The sequence below is a fragment of the Enoplosus armatus genome, chromosome 17 (assembly GCF_043641665.1).
Source record: "Enoplosus armatus isolate fEnoArm2 chromosome 17, fEnoArm2.hap1, whole genome shotgun sequence".
NCBI classification, from domain to species: domain Eukaryota; kingdom Metazoa; phylum Chordata; class Actinopteri; order Centrarchiformes; family Enoplosidae; genus Enoplosus; species Enoplosus armatus.
In genome coordinates, this window is record NC_092196.1 from 14614406 (window position 1) to 14631264 (window position 16859).

Genomic DNA, 16859 nt, shown 5'->3' on the forward strand with positions numbered 1-16859 from the left:
CAAGTCTCCCCCTTACCCGAAAACCTCTCCGGGGACCTTTCTTTATGCTTCTCTCAGACAAACTATCTTACAAATACACATTCTTCTTCACCACACCCCATTCTCACCCTCCCTGCCCTCTGCCCAGCTTCCCATTATAGCCTTCAAGCAATTGAACAATTTTATTAGGCAAGAGAGCCATGATTAATGGCCAAGCAGCATTTGCATGCACAATTTCGGGCTTTCATGTTGAAGCTAGTGTTTTTCTGACCTTGTCAGAGCATGTTTGGATTAAATGCTGCATTTCGAATACTTCTCAGATGTAGGTACAATAGGAAGGCATCTCAGGACCTGCAGAAAAGCCACAGCTGCGATTACATTTGTTTACAGCTCAGAATTAAACTCAAACACACAAAATGGATTCTTTCAGTATTTCATTTATTTTATAAAAAGGGAATGCAATTAACAAAATGTTTATGTACCTACATTAGTGTTTCAGATTGTACCGATTTAACACAGGCAGCGTGCTACTAGACACACAAGGCTATTGCACACGAGACATTTCATATAACAAATCATACATACTGTACAAAGATACATACATACATACATACTTACAAACATACATAGTTATTCATGTATTTATCATAAAAAAATCAGGCAATACAATGAAGTGATAGGTACACAGATTAAAACACCTCTCCATCTGAAAAAAAATTGGGGGAAAGCAAACATCACTGAAGCTGCCAAAGTGCTTTTCACCATTTCTACTTGGTCATCTAAATGTACAAGTCAATATTAAAACACTGAGGGAGACAAGACTTTTAAAAGCGTGTCTACAGGAATAAGGTTAGTCTAACCCTGAACAACAGGAACCGGACAATGAAAAACAGGACTTCCTATGACTGAAGGAAGTTGTGTGTTGTAGGATGTCAGAGAATGTGGATGAAGCTGACCTCCCAGGAGGGCAGGACCCCCCCCCCCGTGCGTTTGAAACCGGATCTTCTCCTATTTTGTGAGGGGTCTTTGGAAAGCTGAGATGTGTTTACATCTTTAGTTGCACACGGCATATGGCTAGCAAATTAAACCAGGATGTTCACAATAAATTCTTGTTCATGGTGCTATTTAAGACTTCACAGTGAGAGTGACTTAACCTGTTCATCCCACTCTCTGCTCGTCAATGACTTGGTAATTCAAAATGATGATCAATAATACTGTCAACAATGGAGCGGCTGCCCCAAACACTTCATACATACATTCAGCCTAATTCCCCAAGAGGAAGGCACAAACAGAGACAGCACATTGCTGCTATGTTGCTACAACACTGTCAGGGCATCAGTCCCATCAGTCAAAGCTGCTGGACAGCTGTCATTGAGTAAGATTCATCAGTGCCAACTCACTAAAGGAAATGTACTTTCTGATTAGGCCTTCCTCTACGGAAACTGTTAAGATACAAAAGACAACAGTAAAAGCAAGAGGGACAGATTATGAGGACAAATGAGGGAAGGGGTGTTAGTGATGGAAGCTGGAGCTGGAATATATCAGCGCTTACAAATAAATTAGAAATTCATGCATTAAATGTATGCAGATTATGTAAGTTTGTTGTAGTTAATCAGATGGTTTAAGCAAGGATATATAGGGAATATATAGCCCTGGTTTTGTTTAGGGAGCACTCGTGGTAATTTGGCTTCTGTGGAGTGCAGTGCTGAGTATGATCACTTCCCCTAGCTCTGTAAAGAATGAGTGATGATTCTGTGAGTCTAATGTGTACATATATCAGTAAAGGAGAGTAATGTGGTCGAAGGACAACAATCTCTGAAGTAATCTACAGCTTTGCACTGTTGCAGTTCTTGAAAGGCCCAAAACAACTCACCATAACTATGATATTATGTATGTTTGTTTCTATTTTTGGCTTTTAATACAGGTTTACATGTTTAGAGAGAAAAACAAGATGACAGGCATATACATGAAAATGGTTTGCGACTCCACATTAATCAATGAGAGTACCCACGAAAAAGCTATTTTCACATTTCTGAAAGTTCTCACCCACAAAATTGGTTCCCTCTTGAAACATTGCGTTTTTACCCATCGTGCTACATGGGTGAATCGATTGAATGCTGATTGTGAATTCACACAATTTTGATTGTAATAAGAAAAAGTCTGCATTTTAGAATGCATCTCAACAGACAGCTGCGTCGCAGCCTTGCCAGGCATGTCAGGCTACGCTCACTTCTTTTCTAACATCTCTCCGTCTTATCACAGCCTCTCTACCTGATCTCACATACACACATGCTTTCTCTCACTCACACACGCATGCACACAAGCTCTCTAATTTTGTTTGCACCATATCAGACACAGGTGGTACAATCTTGCATGATGGGTGTGGTCTGGTGTTCATGTTTGTTGGTGCAGTGTTCCAGAGAGCTGGAGCTCTTAAGAGGGACCAGACAACGGTCTGAGGGCCGCCCGCTTTGCAGCACCCCCCAGCAGCACAACACACGCAGAAACTCCTTTCTCATGTCTTTGCTGCGTAGCGTGTAGATCACTGGGTTAAGCGCTGAGTTCAGAGTGGCAAAGCCAAAAAAGATGTCTGCTTTGGAGAGGATAGGGCAGAATTGTATCCTGCAGGATGAATCTAGGAGGAGGATGGTAAAAGCAGGCAGCCAGCACATGATGAAGACACCCAGCACTATAGTGACAGTTTTCAAAAGGGCATAGGCTGGTGAGTTGGTCGCTTCCTGGTGGCTGGAGCGTACAATCAAATAGATCCTCACATAGAGGATGACAATAGAGAGTAGTATGAGGCTGAAAATGGTGACAACAAAGAGGATGTATATCTTTGAGTAGAGTGGCAAAACGGCTGAGCATTCAGGGAGGTTGTTGATGCAGTTCCAGCCGATGATGGGAAGCCCTCCGAGCAGGATGGAGGTAACCCAACAAGCTCCTATTAAAAGGAACATGCGGCACGTTTTGGTGGAGCCGTACACCTTGACCTTGGTGATAGCAGTATAGCGCTCTATAGCTATCGCCAGCAAGCTGAAAACTGAAGCTGCCAGAGCGATAAACGCCGTGCCCTCCCGGATGAACCACTGCACAGGCACCAGCTCAAAGGTCCTTGACCCTGATAGAAAAATGTTGGCTATGTAGGCCGAGCCAGCCAGCAGGTCAGAGAATGCCAGGTTGCCGATGAAGAAAAACATGGCAGAGTGGAACTTCTTGTTGCGGCAGACAGCAATCAGGACCAGCAGATTCTCCAGGATGATGATGGTGCAGAGGACCACGATGACAATGTGCAGGGTGGTAAGCTGTTTTTTATTTTCAATATGTTTATCCAGCTCCTGGGTGGTCATGTTCTTAGCAAAGGCATAGTAGGAGTGGATCAGACTTCGATTGTAGTACTGGGAATACTTGCTCTTCATGGTGACAGGTTGGCAGAGCACAGCGGCTTTACGGCAAAGATTCATTCACACAGTGGAGTTGTGCGGAGTGTCTAAGCTGATAGTCATTGCCTTTAAGGAAAAGGACAGGAAGAGGGTCCAGGCTGGGGGGGAGACTGCCTGTCCCACAGTCACGTCTAAGGAGCTCTATGTGGGTCACCTGCAGACACAGAAAGGAAGAGAAGGTCTGGGTTACTGACATGGGACATTTTATTGCACTAATGAAATAAACAGTGACAAAGCAAACATACATTTTTAGCAAAGTAAAGCACACGCCAAAGTCAAAGTCCTCTGGCAAGACAAAGTAACCAGGCAACAACCTGGTTCTCAGTCTGTACAGTGGAAACTAAACATTTTCTTAAGTTCACTTGAAGAAGACTCCATTGTAAAAGTTTAAGAGTGGAGGAACAGCAATCTATTGAGGATCTAACACATAAACAGATTCAAAAGAGTTGGCATTTTACATTTTAAGACCATGACATAAATGAACGGCCACATAGCGAGTGAACACACTGCACTCACTATGTCCATTTGTTACATCCCAAACTGAACGCCCACACAGGCAACAGTTGCAGCTTGTTGGACTCTAAAATGGAAAGTAATAATCCAGAGGTTCACAAGGGAGTTGTACGTTATTGTAAAAAAGATCTTCCCTTTTTTTTGGATGGTGAACCTGTGCAGGCAGAGATATCTTCAGGTAGAAGAAGACATACTCTGTGAGGCAGAGCGCTGGTGCTGAGACAAAGGGCTGCGCTCGCAGTCTGAAGGGGACATTCCACTAACCCTGTCCGAGCACTCGGCTGTCAACACACGGCATTGTAGTGGAGAACGAACCATTCCACTCCAGTGAGCTACCTCTTGAAACTTCAGCATAACTTGTGGACCAGCCAGACTTCTTCATCCTGACCCGCCCCTTCCAATCAGTTCACTAACAGCAAATCAAATAGATAACCGAGAGGAAAAGGTGGGAGCTTCCCTGACAGAAAAAGCTTTGTAAGACTTGACTGAGGTGCATCAAAAGCAAATCATAATCCATTTGCATATGACACAATTTTGAGTATTCATTACACTATAGATTTTCCACATTGTGTGTGTTATACTGAGGTCTGGTCAGAATAATTATATAAATGCACATTGACATTATGTCTTTTTGGTTCTTTATGGGCATATGTTCTTATTGTCTGATCTATCCAATGACAGAATACATAAACAAGTGTATTAGTGTGAAGCCAATGCAGAAAAACGAAAGTTTTAAAATGACGCACCCAAACCAATTAACAAAAACCTTGTGAACCACTAATGTGGCTTCAAATGACTCCTTTTCAAGGAGAAACCTATAAACAAACCAAAACAAAATAAAATGGACTGCAGCTACAGGGCTGAAAACAAAGGAAAGTTGGAGGCTCTGGAAATCTAATTAGAGGTGGAGCTGATGTCTTAAACCTGTCAGAAGTAACAGGATCCCGCTGCAGACCAGCTCCAGAGGTAATTGAACACTGATGCTTCCACTGCTTGTCTTTTGCAACTAGTCTGGACGGCTGCAGCAGCTCTTAACTGGAAACCTTTAGTGGAAACTGGGGCTGAACCTCTTCTCTGTTCTGCTGGGCTTTCACTCAAAATCAGAGAGAGTGAAAGATGGAGAGGGAGCGAGACAAAGCCAGACAGAGAGCATGCATGTGGAACGGCATCTGGACACAAAGGCAGGAATCTGAAACATCACTGTGACGTCCTCACACACAAATTCATCCATGTGACGTGTCGCACTCTGCACGTGCACAGAAATGTATCTTCACACACAGAGCTAATTGTGACTGACACACTACTGTAGCAAAGCATTCCCCCTGCATTCATGCAGGTTCGACACACAGGCGCTATTGGTTGCCAGTAATAACCAGCACACTGTTTCCTTAAGCAGGAACAAAGAACAATAGTCTCCTTCAGTGTGGAGAGCATTGCCCTTCAGCCTTAATAATGGGACAGTGCATTTCCATTTGGCTGCTGCAGCTGTATCATAGCAGAAATGTATTTACAGTTAAGCACTCTCTTATCTGTACTGCCGTATCAAACCGCCCGTCTCCCCCCATCCTTTTCAGCTCCATTAATAGACACAAATAAGAGGCTTGAGGCTGAGCACATGTGCCAGCTGCACCAGCGTAATTACATTAGGTTACATTATTGCAGCCTATAATGATTTTATTAATGGAAAAGGCAGCCGATATAAACCAGCTCTGTGTCTCCACTGTGCGCACTGGTTTTGCTTTGCTTGATGTTGTTTTTTGTCTCAGCTCTGCCAGGTTTTCCCAGTACAGTTCTCTCATGTGTTGTGTAGACAGCTCAAGGTTCTCCTGTCACCTCCTGTCCTTGGCATCTGTCATCAAGGGATTTCACTGTGTGTAGGAAACCTGACGGGCTGGTTTGCCTACAGCGCTGTCTCATTGTCGCAGCGATGTCCCGCCCCTCTACCTGCCGTGTGCCATTCAGATGTTTCCACGGTGATTGGTCGACAGGAGTGCAACTTCCTGCTATGTGGCCCCTCCCCCCCCTCCGACCTGTTGTAAAAGTTGTGCCCTGTGTTCGACCCAAACATCACTGTCACACTTCCACAATAGACATAACACATTGTCAAAAACGTTGTCATGCCATGTCGACCAATGACTCCTTTCCTAACTTACACAATGGGATAGCAACAGCAGCACAACCCCCAAAAAACTATACTTATCAATATATAGTTCCAGTATTTAAAAAATAATAATATTAATATTACTAGTGTGACTAGAATACTAAATGTATACCTAGTATTCTATGAATGGATTAATAATTTAGTACAATTTCAAAAATATATTAGAATTTTAATTATGCAACCAGGGGCAGAGAAATGTTGTTATACCATTGCAAAAGTATATTTAAATATATTTCTTGTGCATCTGATGTTGTGTGGTATTACCTGTACGCACATCCAATCTATTCAACTGTATACACTTTTACTATTAATACACATATGCATTAAAGACATATTTCAATGTAACTTAATATATATATATATATATATATATATATATATATATATATATATATTTAACTGTAAATATAAGCTTTGTAAATTTAGGTTGCATTAATCATCTTTAAAAATAGAACTAAGTAAACTTTAATAGTGTTCAAGTATTCAATCAATTCAATCAATTCTATTTGTCAAATACAAGGCACAATAACAGTGAAATGCCTTTAAGGGAAACTTTAAACATGTAAATCCACTGACTGAGTTGTTCCAAAGTAATGCATATACATAAGTATGTAGATGTTGGAGGACAGAGATGATGGAACAAATGACAAATGTCAAAGTACTGCGGTGTAGGTGAAGGTGTAGAGAGTTTGCAGAAAGACGGATAACATAATATCCTGTCTGGATTTCACAGTGACGCTCAGACACGGTTAGACAAGGTGATGAAAGAAACGAGTGCCAAAGAGACAAAGGAAGTCAAACAAGAGACAAACACCTGACACAGGATATCCTATCAGAAAGAAAGAAATTAAGCAGAGCTGCTCTTGTAGTGCATGTTCACATAAACACATGCTCACACAGAGTATTTAGGATTTTCACAGTTATGTCAACTTTTCACGACCACATACATATGAAAACATCCTTTAGTCGACCAAGAAACCATAGTTCCAAACAGCTGCATATAGAGTTTGGATTTTCTAACATCCAAAAGATGATTCAAAAGGGAGTGATGGCTGCTGCTGAAAGCTGACTCTTGTTTTCACCTAATCCTAACAAGGGACAGAGTTCCCCTCTCCATCATGGGACTGACGGCTGCACAAAGCCTCAGGTGTTTTTCCCAGAAACACCTGATAAGCCCCAATTAGCAGAGCGCCTGCTCTCCAAAAACCAAGGCAACGCCGCCCCATTACACCACCTGCTACCTGTCACACTCTACTTACACCTGGCTCCACTTTCTCTGGGGGAAAGCACTTATAACAAAAACAGAGCTCCGAACCTTTGACATAACATGCATGCCCACGTTTCCATGTACACACACTTACATGTACAATCTTCCACAAACATTTTGTCCTAGATAACAGCAGTGTTTGGACAGTTTACATTTGCAGCTCGTCTTGTTTTCATTCAAATGTGTTTACTGTTTGTTTACCTAGAAGAATCACTCAGCATGTTTTGCTGTTGAGCAGTTTGTGGGCTGAAACACCCTGCAACACATCTTTCTCCATCTGCTTTTCACACTCCCTGCTCACAAGCCGCTGTAGTGGCAACATAGCACCAAACCAGCCTCTTTTTTCACAGCATGACCATGTGTTTCTTCACATAATCTCCTTTTAAAAAAGCCAGAAGGCATGAGCCTATAACAGAGAGGTCCTCTTTGTTAGGACTATAATATGAAAAAGTTAATCATGTACATTTTCCATTTTAAGGAGATTTAATGACTTCCTGCGCCCTCTACAAGGCACCCGCCTTACCACAAGTTAATCCATCATGGACACAGAGAAAGCATCTATGATTTGTTCTTTCCTGTTCACTGTCACAGCCGCTAAGGCATCAGAGTATAGCTCTGAGAGTGCTTTACTATATATATATATACTATACTGTAAACTGAATTAGTCTACACCTTTCTGCTTCTTGTGTCCAGCATCTTCTAACTGACCTGTGGGTGCTGCAACCACAATGACCAGAAAACATCTGTGAGTCTTCACACTTGTGTTCCACCTACATGTGTTCAACTGATGTAAAAAAAATAATAATAAAAACATCCATTATGATTCGTTTACTTGAGCTGTGGCTCCTGGAAGGAAAATTCCATGTGCAAAGCACAGCAACGTAGTCAGAACATTTCCCTCAGTCAAGTGTTGACATGTCAGACACACGGGAGAAAACACAACTAACTATTACCACCACAAAATTTTGCCTCTGCTACCACAACAGCTTGAATTGTAAGGAAACGACTCAACCGAAAGATGCATGTATAAAAAGAACAACCAGTCGTTCTCTACACTTTTCCGTTTCTTAAACTTTATCAGCAATGACGTCCTACACGATCTTGACTTTACACTTACAGCTCAGTGCTCCTCTAAGCCGTCACAAGCCACTGCACACATGGGCCCTTTAAGGCAGGCCTTTTTTTTGCATTGAGCGGCTCCATGTAGTCACACTGTGCATCAACAGAAAACACAGGGATGGACTGTGTCTGCTGGCAGGTGGCTGCAGCGTCTCTCTGTCCATCACTGAGCCCCAGGGCTCTGTGTGGGAAATCTTTTCACATCAGCACAGCAACACTATTGATTGTCCGCAGTCAATTACCAGGAAAAAGCATTAATGTTTCCAGCATCACTGTAACTGGGATGAAGAGGATTCATGTTGCTGCTGTGACATGACTGAGCTGCGCCCTGGTCCTTCAAATGACTTTGGTCACAGCACAGACTAAATAGTCGCACAGTGACTCTTATTTTGTCAAAATAAACCCAGAGCTGCCTGAGCTTATCTTGAGTAGTCGCTGTTACATGCCTAAAACAGTGATGATGAAGATACACAGCTGACGTGAAGATAGCATTCAAAAACATATGTTTGAGGTGAAACTATGCACCAAACCTCAACTTCCTACTGTGGTACAAAGTAGCAGTTAAGTAACCCAAAGTAGAAATGCATTCACTTCAATTCCTCAAAACCTACTAATAGACATTCACAATATTAAATGCCACTACAAGCAGAGCGTACAGTCACTTTTGTTCTTTCTTATCTGTTTGATGAGATATTTACAGCTATTTACTGATACTTCCTAAACACCGGAAGTCGTGAGTAAAGCAGTAAAATCCTGAGAGACACATTCTGGCAGTGATTTCACACACTGTGGCCTTGTACTCGAGGATGGAGGAGTGAAATACAGGCAAAGAAGTCGCCAGGATCTGTTGTTTTGAAACACCAGCAACTCATGAAATCAGCAGACAAATGAAAAATTTGGATTTTAAGGGGAAGTGCAACCGAGAAATAAGAGAGCCTGTTTTAGTGTTGCACTCCAACTTGCACGATCGAGAGGCAGAACAGACGAAGAGATATGAGATGGGGGCCTGCAATATTTCACAGTGTGTTGCTTAGAGAGGAACTCAATTGGAGGAACAAGTTTGATAGAAAAAAACATGGCAAAGAAATATCTGTGACTTTCCAAAGGATGTTACAGACAAACAAAAAAATTTTGTGACTAAAATAAAAATAAAGAAGTATTTATTGCTTTGCATCAGTGACATGATACCGGCATCATGGCATTAGATGAGAGGCAAAGAACAAAACAGTTCCTTTTTACTGACAGAGTAAACGGTTCCCTCTTGTTTTTTCACGCTGTGTTCGTGGTTTAATTTTAGCTCCAAAAGAAAACCTTCCTCTCTCTTTGTCTGTTACTATGCTAACACAGTTATGCTTCATTAAAACAGCGTATAAGCTGCTAGATATTAGGGGAGTGAGTGTCCCCAATACATGGGGTTTCATCATATAATTAGGGATTACCCTTTCGCTCGTCAAACGATTTGACAGTTTGGGTACAGCCTCTTCTGAGGGGTCCAGTCTGTTGACACAGTTCAGTCAGGAACAGAAAGCATTTCTTTTCTGCGTGTTTCATGGTGACTCTTCTTGTTTTCTGTTCTCAGTCACTTCATCTCTGCAACTTTGCAAAGCTTTATTTATGGCAGCTCTTCATTTGCTGTGGCTCTTAGAGTGGCAGTGAGAGGAGCTGGAGACAAAGAGCTGCGTAAAGAAGGGCATCATACAGCCTCAGGAGCCATAACCCGCATGACCGGCAGACACCCCCCCTCCCCCAGTCTGCCCCATTGGGGGGGTTGGGGATCTCCAAGGGTGGCGCCGGAGAGGCAATTACTGTAATACCTTCACCCTCTGACCATTCCTGTCAACTCAAGTCACTCGCTTCCAAATTATTCATGTTTTTATATCGCTCTATTTTGCATATTTCCCTTTCATGCTGCTCCCTGATTTGCAGAGCCACATCATTCTCACTCTTAACACCCCCTCCTCCCCTCGTATATTTCAAACTTCACCACAGAGATCAAAAGACAAGGCCACAAAGAGGTGATTAAATGCACATCAAGAGGGATTTATTTAGCACACATCTGGGGCAGACATGTTCTTATAGTCCCCCATTAAAGACTTCATTACAGCACATACTGTGCAATCAGCTCTCCATTAAGGAAACGCTGGAGCTCTGCACCAAGAAACTACTTTCTCAGAACTGTGTAAGTGTCAGTGCAAAAACGTATGTGCTGTTTCAATATGTTAGTAATTAAAAGTAAAAAAAAAACATAGTATCATCCTTGAAGACACATCTCTGTATTTCTACAGCATGCATGTGCAAACTGATCTGTGATTGAAAGTAATGAACTATTCTGAGAATTCAAGCTTTACATGGTACAGCAGCAAACCACACATGGAAAACGCTCAGCTATGATTTTGTCAGGTTTGTATCTGCATAGTTAAGGTAGTGTTAACCACATGGCGTGCTTAATACAAATGTAGGACACACGCACACTGGCTGTTGTGATGCAGTAGGTAGTTAGATCAGGTCTGGCTGGCTTGCATTAGAAACCTCAGATCTGAATGCTTGATTCAAGTTTCAGCCACTCTGCCCCTCTCACACCTTCCCATGTTCTTGTCTTTACAATGAGGTCTCCCCTAATGAATGGCTTTGAACCCTCTTTTAGGTCTCTTTTGTCCTGGCTGCCTGCTCCTATTCTACTCTGTTGCTAGACCTTGAACTCCACCCCTTCTCATGTTCGGTTGCTTCTTTGGGAAACTGTGAGGTTGCCGTGAGAGAGCTTGTGATTATTTGTTGCGTGCAATGAACACGAGACATGACTACATATGTCCATGCAACTGTGCGTGTTGGTAGCGTGGAGGGTTGCTGTGACTGTGACACTCGTGTTTGTTCCACTTATGATTGGTGATTTTCAATGCGCTGAGCATCTTCACAGAAAGTCACGGCACAGCATGCAAAAAAAATCAAAGAGGAGTAGAGGAGGAGAGGAGGGGCAGCGCTGGCGACAAAGCAAAGCACTGCACAATGGAAAATGATACCATCTACACAGGCTAACACACAGGGGCATACAGCCACCCTGATTGCCTCTGCCTAGTACTCACTGATAAGATGATGAATTGATGGAGGCCCTCCATCTCTCCTCATGGTCCAGCATAGGAAAACAACTCCAGACTCATCTGGCAAACACAGATCCATTAAACACAGCTCTGTTGTTGGAGAAAAACACAGTTGCCTGGAGAGGGAACATTGTTGTGTCCACACAGTCCACAGTTGTTCCTCAGTATTTTATACAATTTAAGAATTTCTTGCTTTGAGGAGCAAATGTATTTCTTGAAAAACTCTTGCAATGTCAACATCAATTAGCCTCTCTGGCTTGAGGACAACATATCTTAAACTGTACAAATTATTTGTGCAGGGCCAGTGCAGTTACAACCTGCATCTAAAGGCCAGTGAATATGTGCATGGAAAGAGACCCCAGGGTATTTAACGAGTTGTAGAGGGACACTATGTCTGTTTTACCTCTTGGCACGAGTAAAGATTTTTAAAAAGAAAAGACCCCACAGTAAACAGCTTAGCTTTTTATGCAGCTTTACCGAGGCTTATGCAAGGCTCCAGCAGAGTGACTTGCCAAGGGATATTTTGCAGGTCAGAAAGTGAGTATTGCTGTGGTGTAGCTTTTCACAGGGTACGAGACAACAGCTACTTGACTTTGACCTCAACGAGGCTCATCTGAAATGGACATGTCTGAGCAGTTGTCATATTCGTTTAAAGTAAACAGAATCCACTTCCAATCTGTCTGTTGCGATGGAGCAGTCTGGCCTCTGTCATGACCCGGCTTGTGTTTGGCTGGAGGTTAATTCCATCATGTCTTTAAGACCAGAAAGACTGAAGCTGAGGCTTTTGCAGGGTAAACAATCTTAATAGCTCTTTCTAACAAAACAGGCCATCACAGCCATTTTGCCTTATTTTTAAAGTCTGTCAGTCATTAGAAAATCTGAAAGAGCTCATTAGGAGGAGAGACCAAGTCAACTTTCAGTTCCAAACAAAATGAATGGCTCTCACAGGCTGCATTGGGCAATTCAAAATCCAAGAAAACTGTCTCCAGCTTTACTTCTGGATCTGGGGAGGTGGGGTGTTGAAGTAATCCTGCTGAGTTTTCCAGCTGCACAAACAAAGCTGTCTGGATAACAAAGGCTTCCAAGAGAGAAGAAGAAAGAGAAGAGAAGAGGAGGAGGAGGTCTCCAAAACTACAACATCTTCATGTGTACCTGCTCCAAGATCGCTCGAGAGTGAACGCTGAGAATGTCCAGAAATCAGGAAACCACGACATGACCACACTGATTAAGTCCGCCGCTAGAACAGACAGCATGAGGTTGTTCCCATCCACTTCATAAATCACACTGTATAACCTAAAGAGAGGTTGCAAAGTGCTGTCGGCCCCTTCCAAAGCCACAGCAGTAACCAGAAACCTTGTATTCAATCTACTTGTCATTGTCTCTGAAAGATGTGTGATGTTCCTGCCTGTGGAGCAACGCTGCACAATGAAAAATGCCAGTCAGAGCTCGGAAAACCATTTGCAGGGATGGTGCAAGCTTCAAATGTGACAGAAGAAGAACAGCCTTATTCTCACCCCAGAAAGCGTCAGGAAATCCTGGCATGCTGCTACAAGCATCAGCTCCTGGTCATGGGGGGTCTTATAGTTTGTCCAAGTCCCTCAAGTGGAAAAGGAATGTAACAGGAGACTTACAGCTAATGGATTCTTTCATTGGTTAAAACACCTTCCTAAAATAGTTTTTTCTCCACCAAATATCAGCTTATGTAAATGTTTATATAATAATCAGAACAGCACTGACAGCATGTTCTTACAAGTCAGAAAGGTTGTTTTGAAGAGGCAGACATATAGAGCAAGTAAGAGTGTGTGAGCATGTGTGCTTCTCTACCTGCCAACAAAGAGAAAGCGCAGTCTTTAGTGACATCCGATTCTCAATTATGTTTACAAAAAGGGTAAAAAGCAGAGGACGCCATATTAATTTATCTGATCCCAGACACTCCCAGCTCTTGGCTGTGAATCAGAAAGCTACATGCTGTCAGCTGTGTGTTGTGACTTGCGCTTTGGCTACTTGCGAACAGAAGGCGTTTATTTTGCTCCAGCTGCCACACCCAAGGAAAGTGTTTTTCAAGCAAAGGGGGAGCACCAGCTAGAACTCTGATCCTGTAGAACCCAGATGGCTGTCCACAGAACAATATCAATATCACAGAAGAGCACAAAAGCAATGTACAAAAACATGCATTGTTTCCTATGATCTGCCAAGGTTGCCATTGTTTTTTGAAAGTTATGTATTGACCTCTGACTGGTTTCTTTTAACCAGATAAAAGCCAGGGCGCCTCCGGCAGGTCGATCCTCTGATCCCTCAGTGTTGTTACTCCTCCGATATGGCTGAATAAAGTGGTGAGTGTAGACAACAAAAGAGAAGTCAGTCTCCCTAAGGAAAAAGTCTTCCTATCAGCGGGCCGCTCTCAGGCCCGAGCTGAAACCTGAGCATCTTTCAGGGATCGACACCACCCATCCCCGCCTTCAACCCCCCAGTGACCTGTTCCATTAAAAAAAAATCACGCAAATCCAGTTCCCACCGCTGAATTACCATTCATTTATTTATCTATCCATGCTCTTATACATCTATTTATTTATTCAACTCATCTATTTGTCTTCATTTCTCACGCTATCCTTGGCAGTCCCCATTGACAAGGCTCCTATTACAGCAGTCATCTTGTGGAGGAAAACGGGGCCACTGAGGGAGCTGGGTCAGCAACACACAGATCCTCAACCCATGATGTCATGGGCTGCTGGACTGAGCCAGCCTGCCTGCGCTCTAACATAAAACATTTTAAAGTTCCTCTGCATAGACTGGTAAGACTAATACCATGTGTGCTCCAGGTCTATGAAAGGCTGCGTGTGCCAGGAGCTGCGAAAGTGTCTGGCCAATAAGTTGACGCTGTTCACAGCACCCTGGGGTTACTCTCACCCAGGCCAAGCACGGCGAAGTGTGTGAAGAAGCCTGGCAGCGGGCAGGCCTGGTGGGATGGCGGGTGTTGTTCTGGTGCAATGAGCCATGTGGTCACATGGGCGAAATGCAGACGGCCGGCCGGCTGTATCATGCCCTGTCTTCAGCCAGTCCAAGGCATGCTGGGAGAAGCACCTGAGTCCATAAGCCGCCCGTGCATGCCCCAAACAAACCAAGCTGCTCTCACACAACACCAGCATCAATGAACCTGCTGACAGGGCCTTCAACACTTGATAGTCCTCTCTTAATGCTGCTGAGCGTGCTTCCTCTTCACCCCCAACTCCTGATGTTATCACAGTAAGATGTTTGTCAGTCTTAATTCAGCAGGCTTTGTAGCATCCGTGTGCATTTGAGAGTTGAGTTTCTCACCCTGTAACCTCAGCCGGGGCTTGAGATAATGCCACCACAAGCTTTTGCAGTTTCAGACAGCTTGCTAATGAGCACAGCACCGTGCAGACTGAACCAGACCAACCACAGGATAGAGGGTGATGGATGGGGGCTTTTATCTGGCCAATAAACATTAGTTCCCCCACCTTATCTTCTTATCTCATTGTGATTTGAGGGTTCTCCCACAACAGGATGCCTCATGACTGGACTGCTGACACCTATGTATCCCTCTCTGCAGGGTTTACTCTTTGGGACACAAGGAAACAACATGCTGTTTGGTCAGAACGGCCTTATAGTGGTGATAAGGAAATCTAACTACAAGGCCTTCACAAGATGGCACAGGCTGAATGTTCAAAACGACTTTAAATTTAATTCCAATATACAATTACAATTCACATTTCTATAATACAGATGTATGTTATTGTGACATAATATTCAAATTGATACTCTCATATTTGGCTCATTTTTAAATCTCTGACAACAATATACAGTCGTCTGTTAAGACCTTATTAAAGCTGTGTGCTGCCTCCCTCTTTGGAGCACATCTCCAACCCCACGAGATTAACTCCGGTACATGGGGATAATGGAGGCTTTTGTCTTATTAATACATCCTTTCAATACAATGCCTTCTTTAGAGTGACGGATGAACAAGCCTCAACAACATCGGAGGGGTCAGAGCGGGAGGGGGACACAGCAGGCTGTGCAACGGCTCCAAGGAACTGTGTGTGTGTGTGTGTGTGTGTGTGTGTGTTTGTGAAAAGGCCCCGGTGAGGACGCTCATCTCAGCCTCCAACAACAGCAATACAGACTGCATTACTATAATACAGCAAACTGCATTAACCCCCCCCCCCCCCCCCCCCCATGATCGACAGCTGTATCCCTGCGTGTTAATATTTAACACCACACAATGTTATTCATTGAAACACACACTGTGTTTAACAAACGCAGCTGTCACACGGAGTCCAGATATCCAGTGCGGCTGCAGGCTGCAGTGTTTCTGCTGGTGGAAAGTAAAGCGCAGAAGCGGCGTGTTGCTTAATGTGGGCCATTCTGCTGTCATAGGTAGGAGCGAGCCAACGACACATTTCGAGATTTTGAGCGTTTTGCAGACTTTCACTTCATGATTAACGCGCTTACTGGCCGTTGATGTAATGAGGGGAACCTCGTGGAGTTCACGAGCGAAGGAAATGAACTAATTTAATGTTAAAGTGCAGGCATGTTACAGTAGCGCGAGAGACACATCAGGTCCTTTTGTTAGGTTGCTGCAGCACATGCAGACTGTCACACTTATTTTGAGAAGTTGCCATTACTTACCCCATGAGAGATCTGGTTCAGAGCAGCGAAAAGACGCTCCGACAAATATTTGTCTCCAAATGTCCTCACATGTGGTCACCACTTTCCACAAATGCGTCAAAGTTCAGCGCTTTGCTCTGCTCCGGGGTCGAGCTGCAGCGATGACAATCAAAAGTTTGGTGGAGGAATAGACGGCGTGTCCTGTCTAGTCATTGGTAAATCCATATCGGGCTGTGCGCCACCGCGGAAACCGTTCAACGATCACCCGAAAGAAAGACGTTTCCAAAAGAAAAGGAGCGGTGAAAGCCAAAGAGGACTTTTTCAAAAATACAGATCGCACTTTCTCTTTTGTCGCCCTAATCCAACAGTCCGTCTGATTGTCCTCCTGCTCTCTGGGAACAACAGCTCTACGGGGCTGTGAAGCGACAGGGAGGCGCGCACACAATACGCGGTCACACACACACACACACACACAAACACACACCCACACACACGAGAGACAGATTGTATGGAAACGTCATATGCCCATAAAGAGTCGCGAGTCTCAGTGTCGAAATATAACGTTGATGCGGGTTTGTGGACAGCAATTAATATGGAAAATACTTTTTAAGCCTATTTCTGGACCCTTTCCCCACTCCGGAGCACACAAATGAAGT

The 16859-nt window shown here is 43.6% G+C and overlaps 1 protein-coding gene across 1 annotated transcript; it reads right to left on the reverse strand.

The window, feature by feature from the left end:
• Positions 1-1782: 1782 nt before the first annotated feature.
• s1pr2 (sphingosine-1-phosphate receptor 2) lies at positions 1783-16299 on the reverse strand. The gene is made up of 2 exons (XM_070923437.1): positions 16225-16299; positions 1783-3576 (listed from the first exon to the last, which is right to left on the reverse strand). The coding sequence occupies exon 2, from the start codon at positions 3441-3443 to the stop codon at positions 2328-2330; it is 1116 nt and encodes a 371-aa protein (XP_070779538.1). The 5' UTR covers positions 3444-3576; positions 16225-16299; the 3' UTR covers positions 1783-2327.
• Positions 16300-16859: the final 560 nt, after the last annotated feature.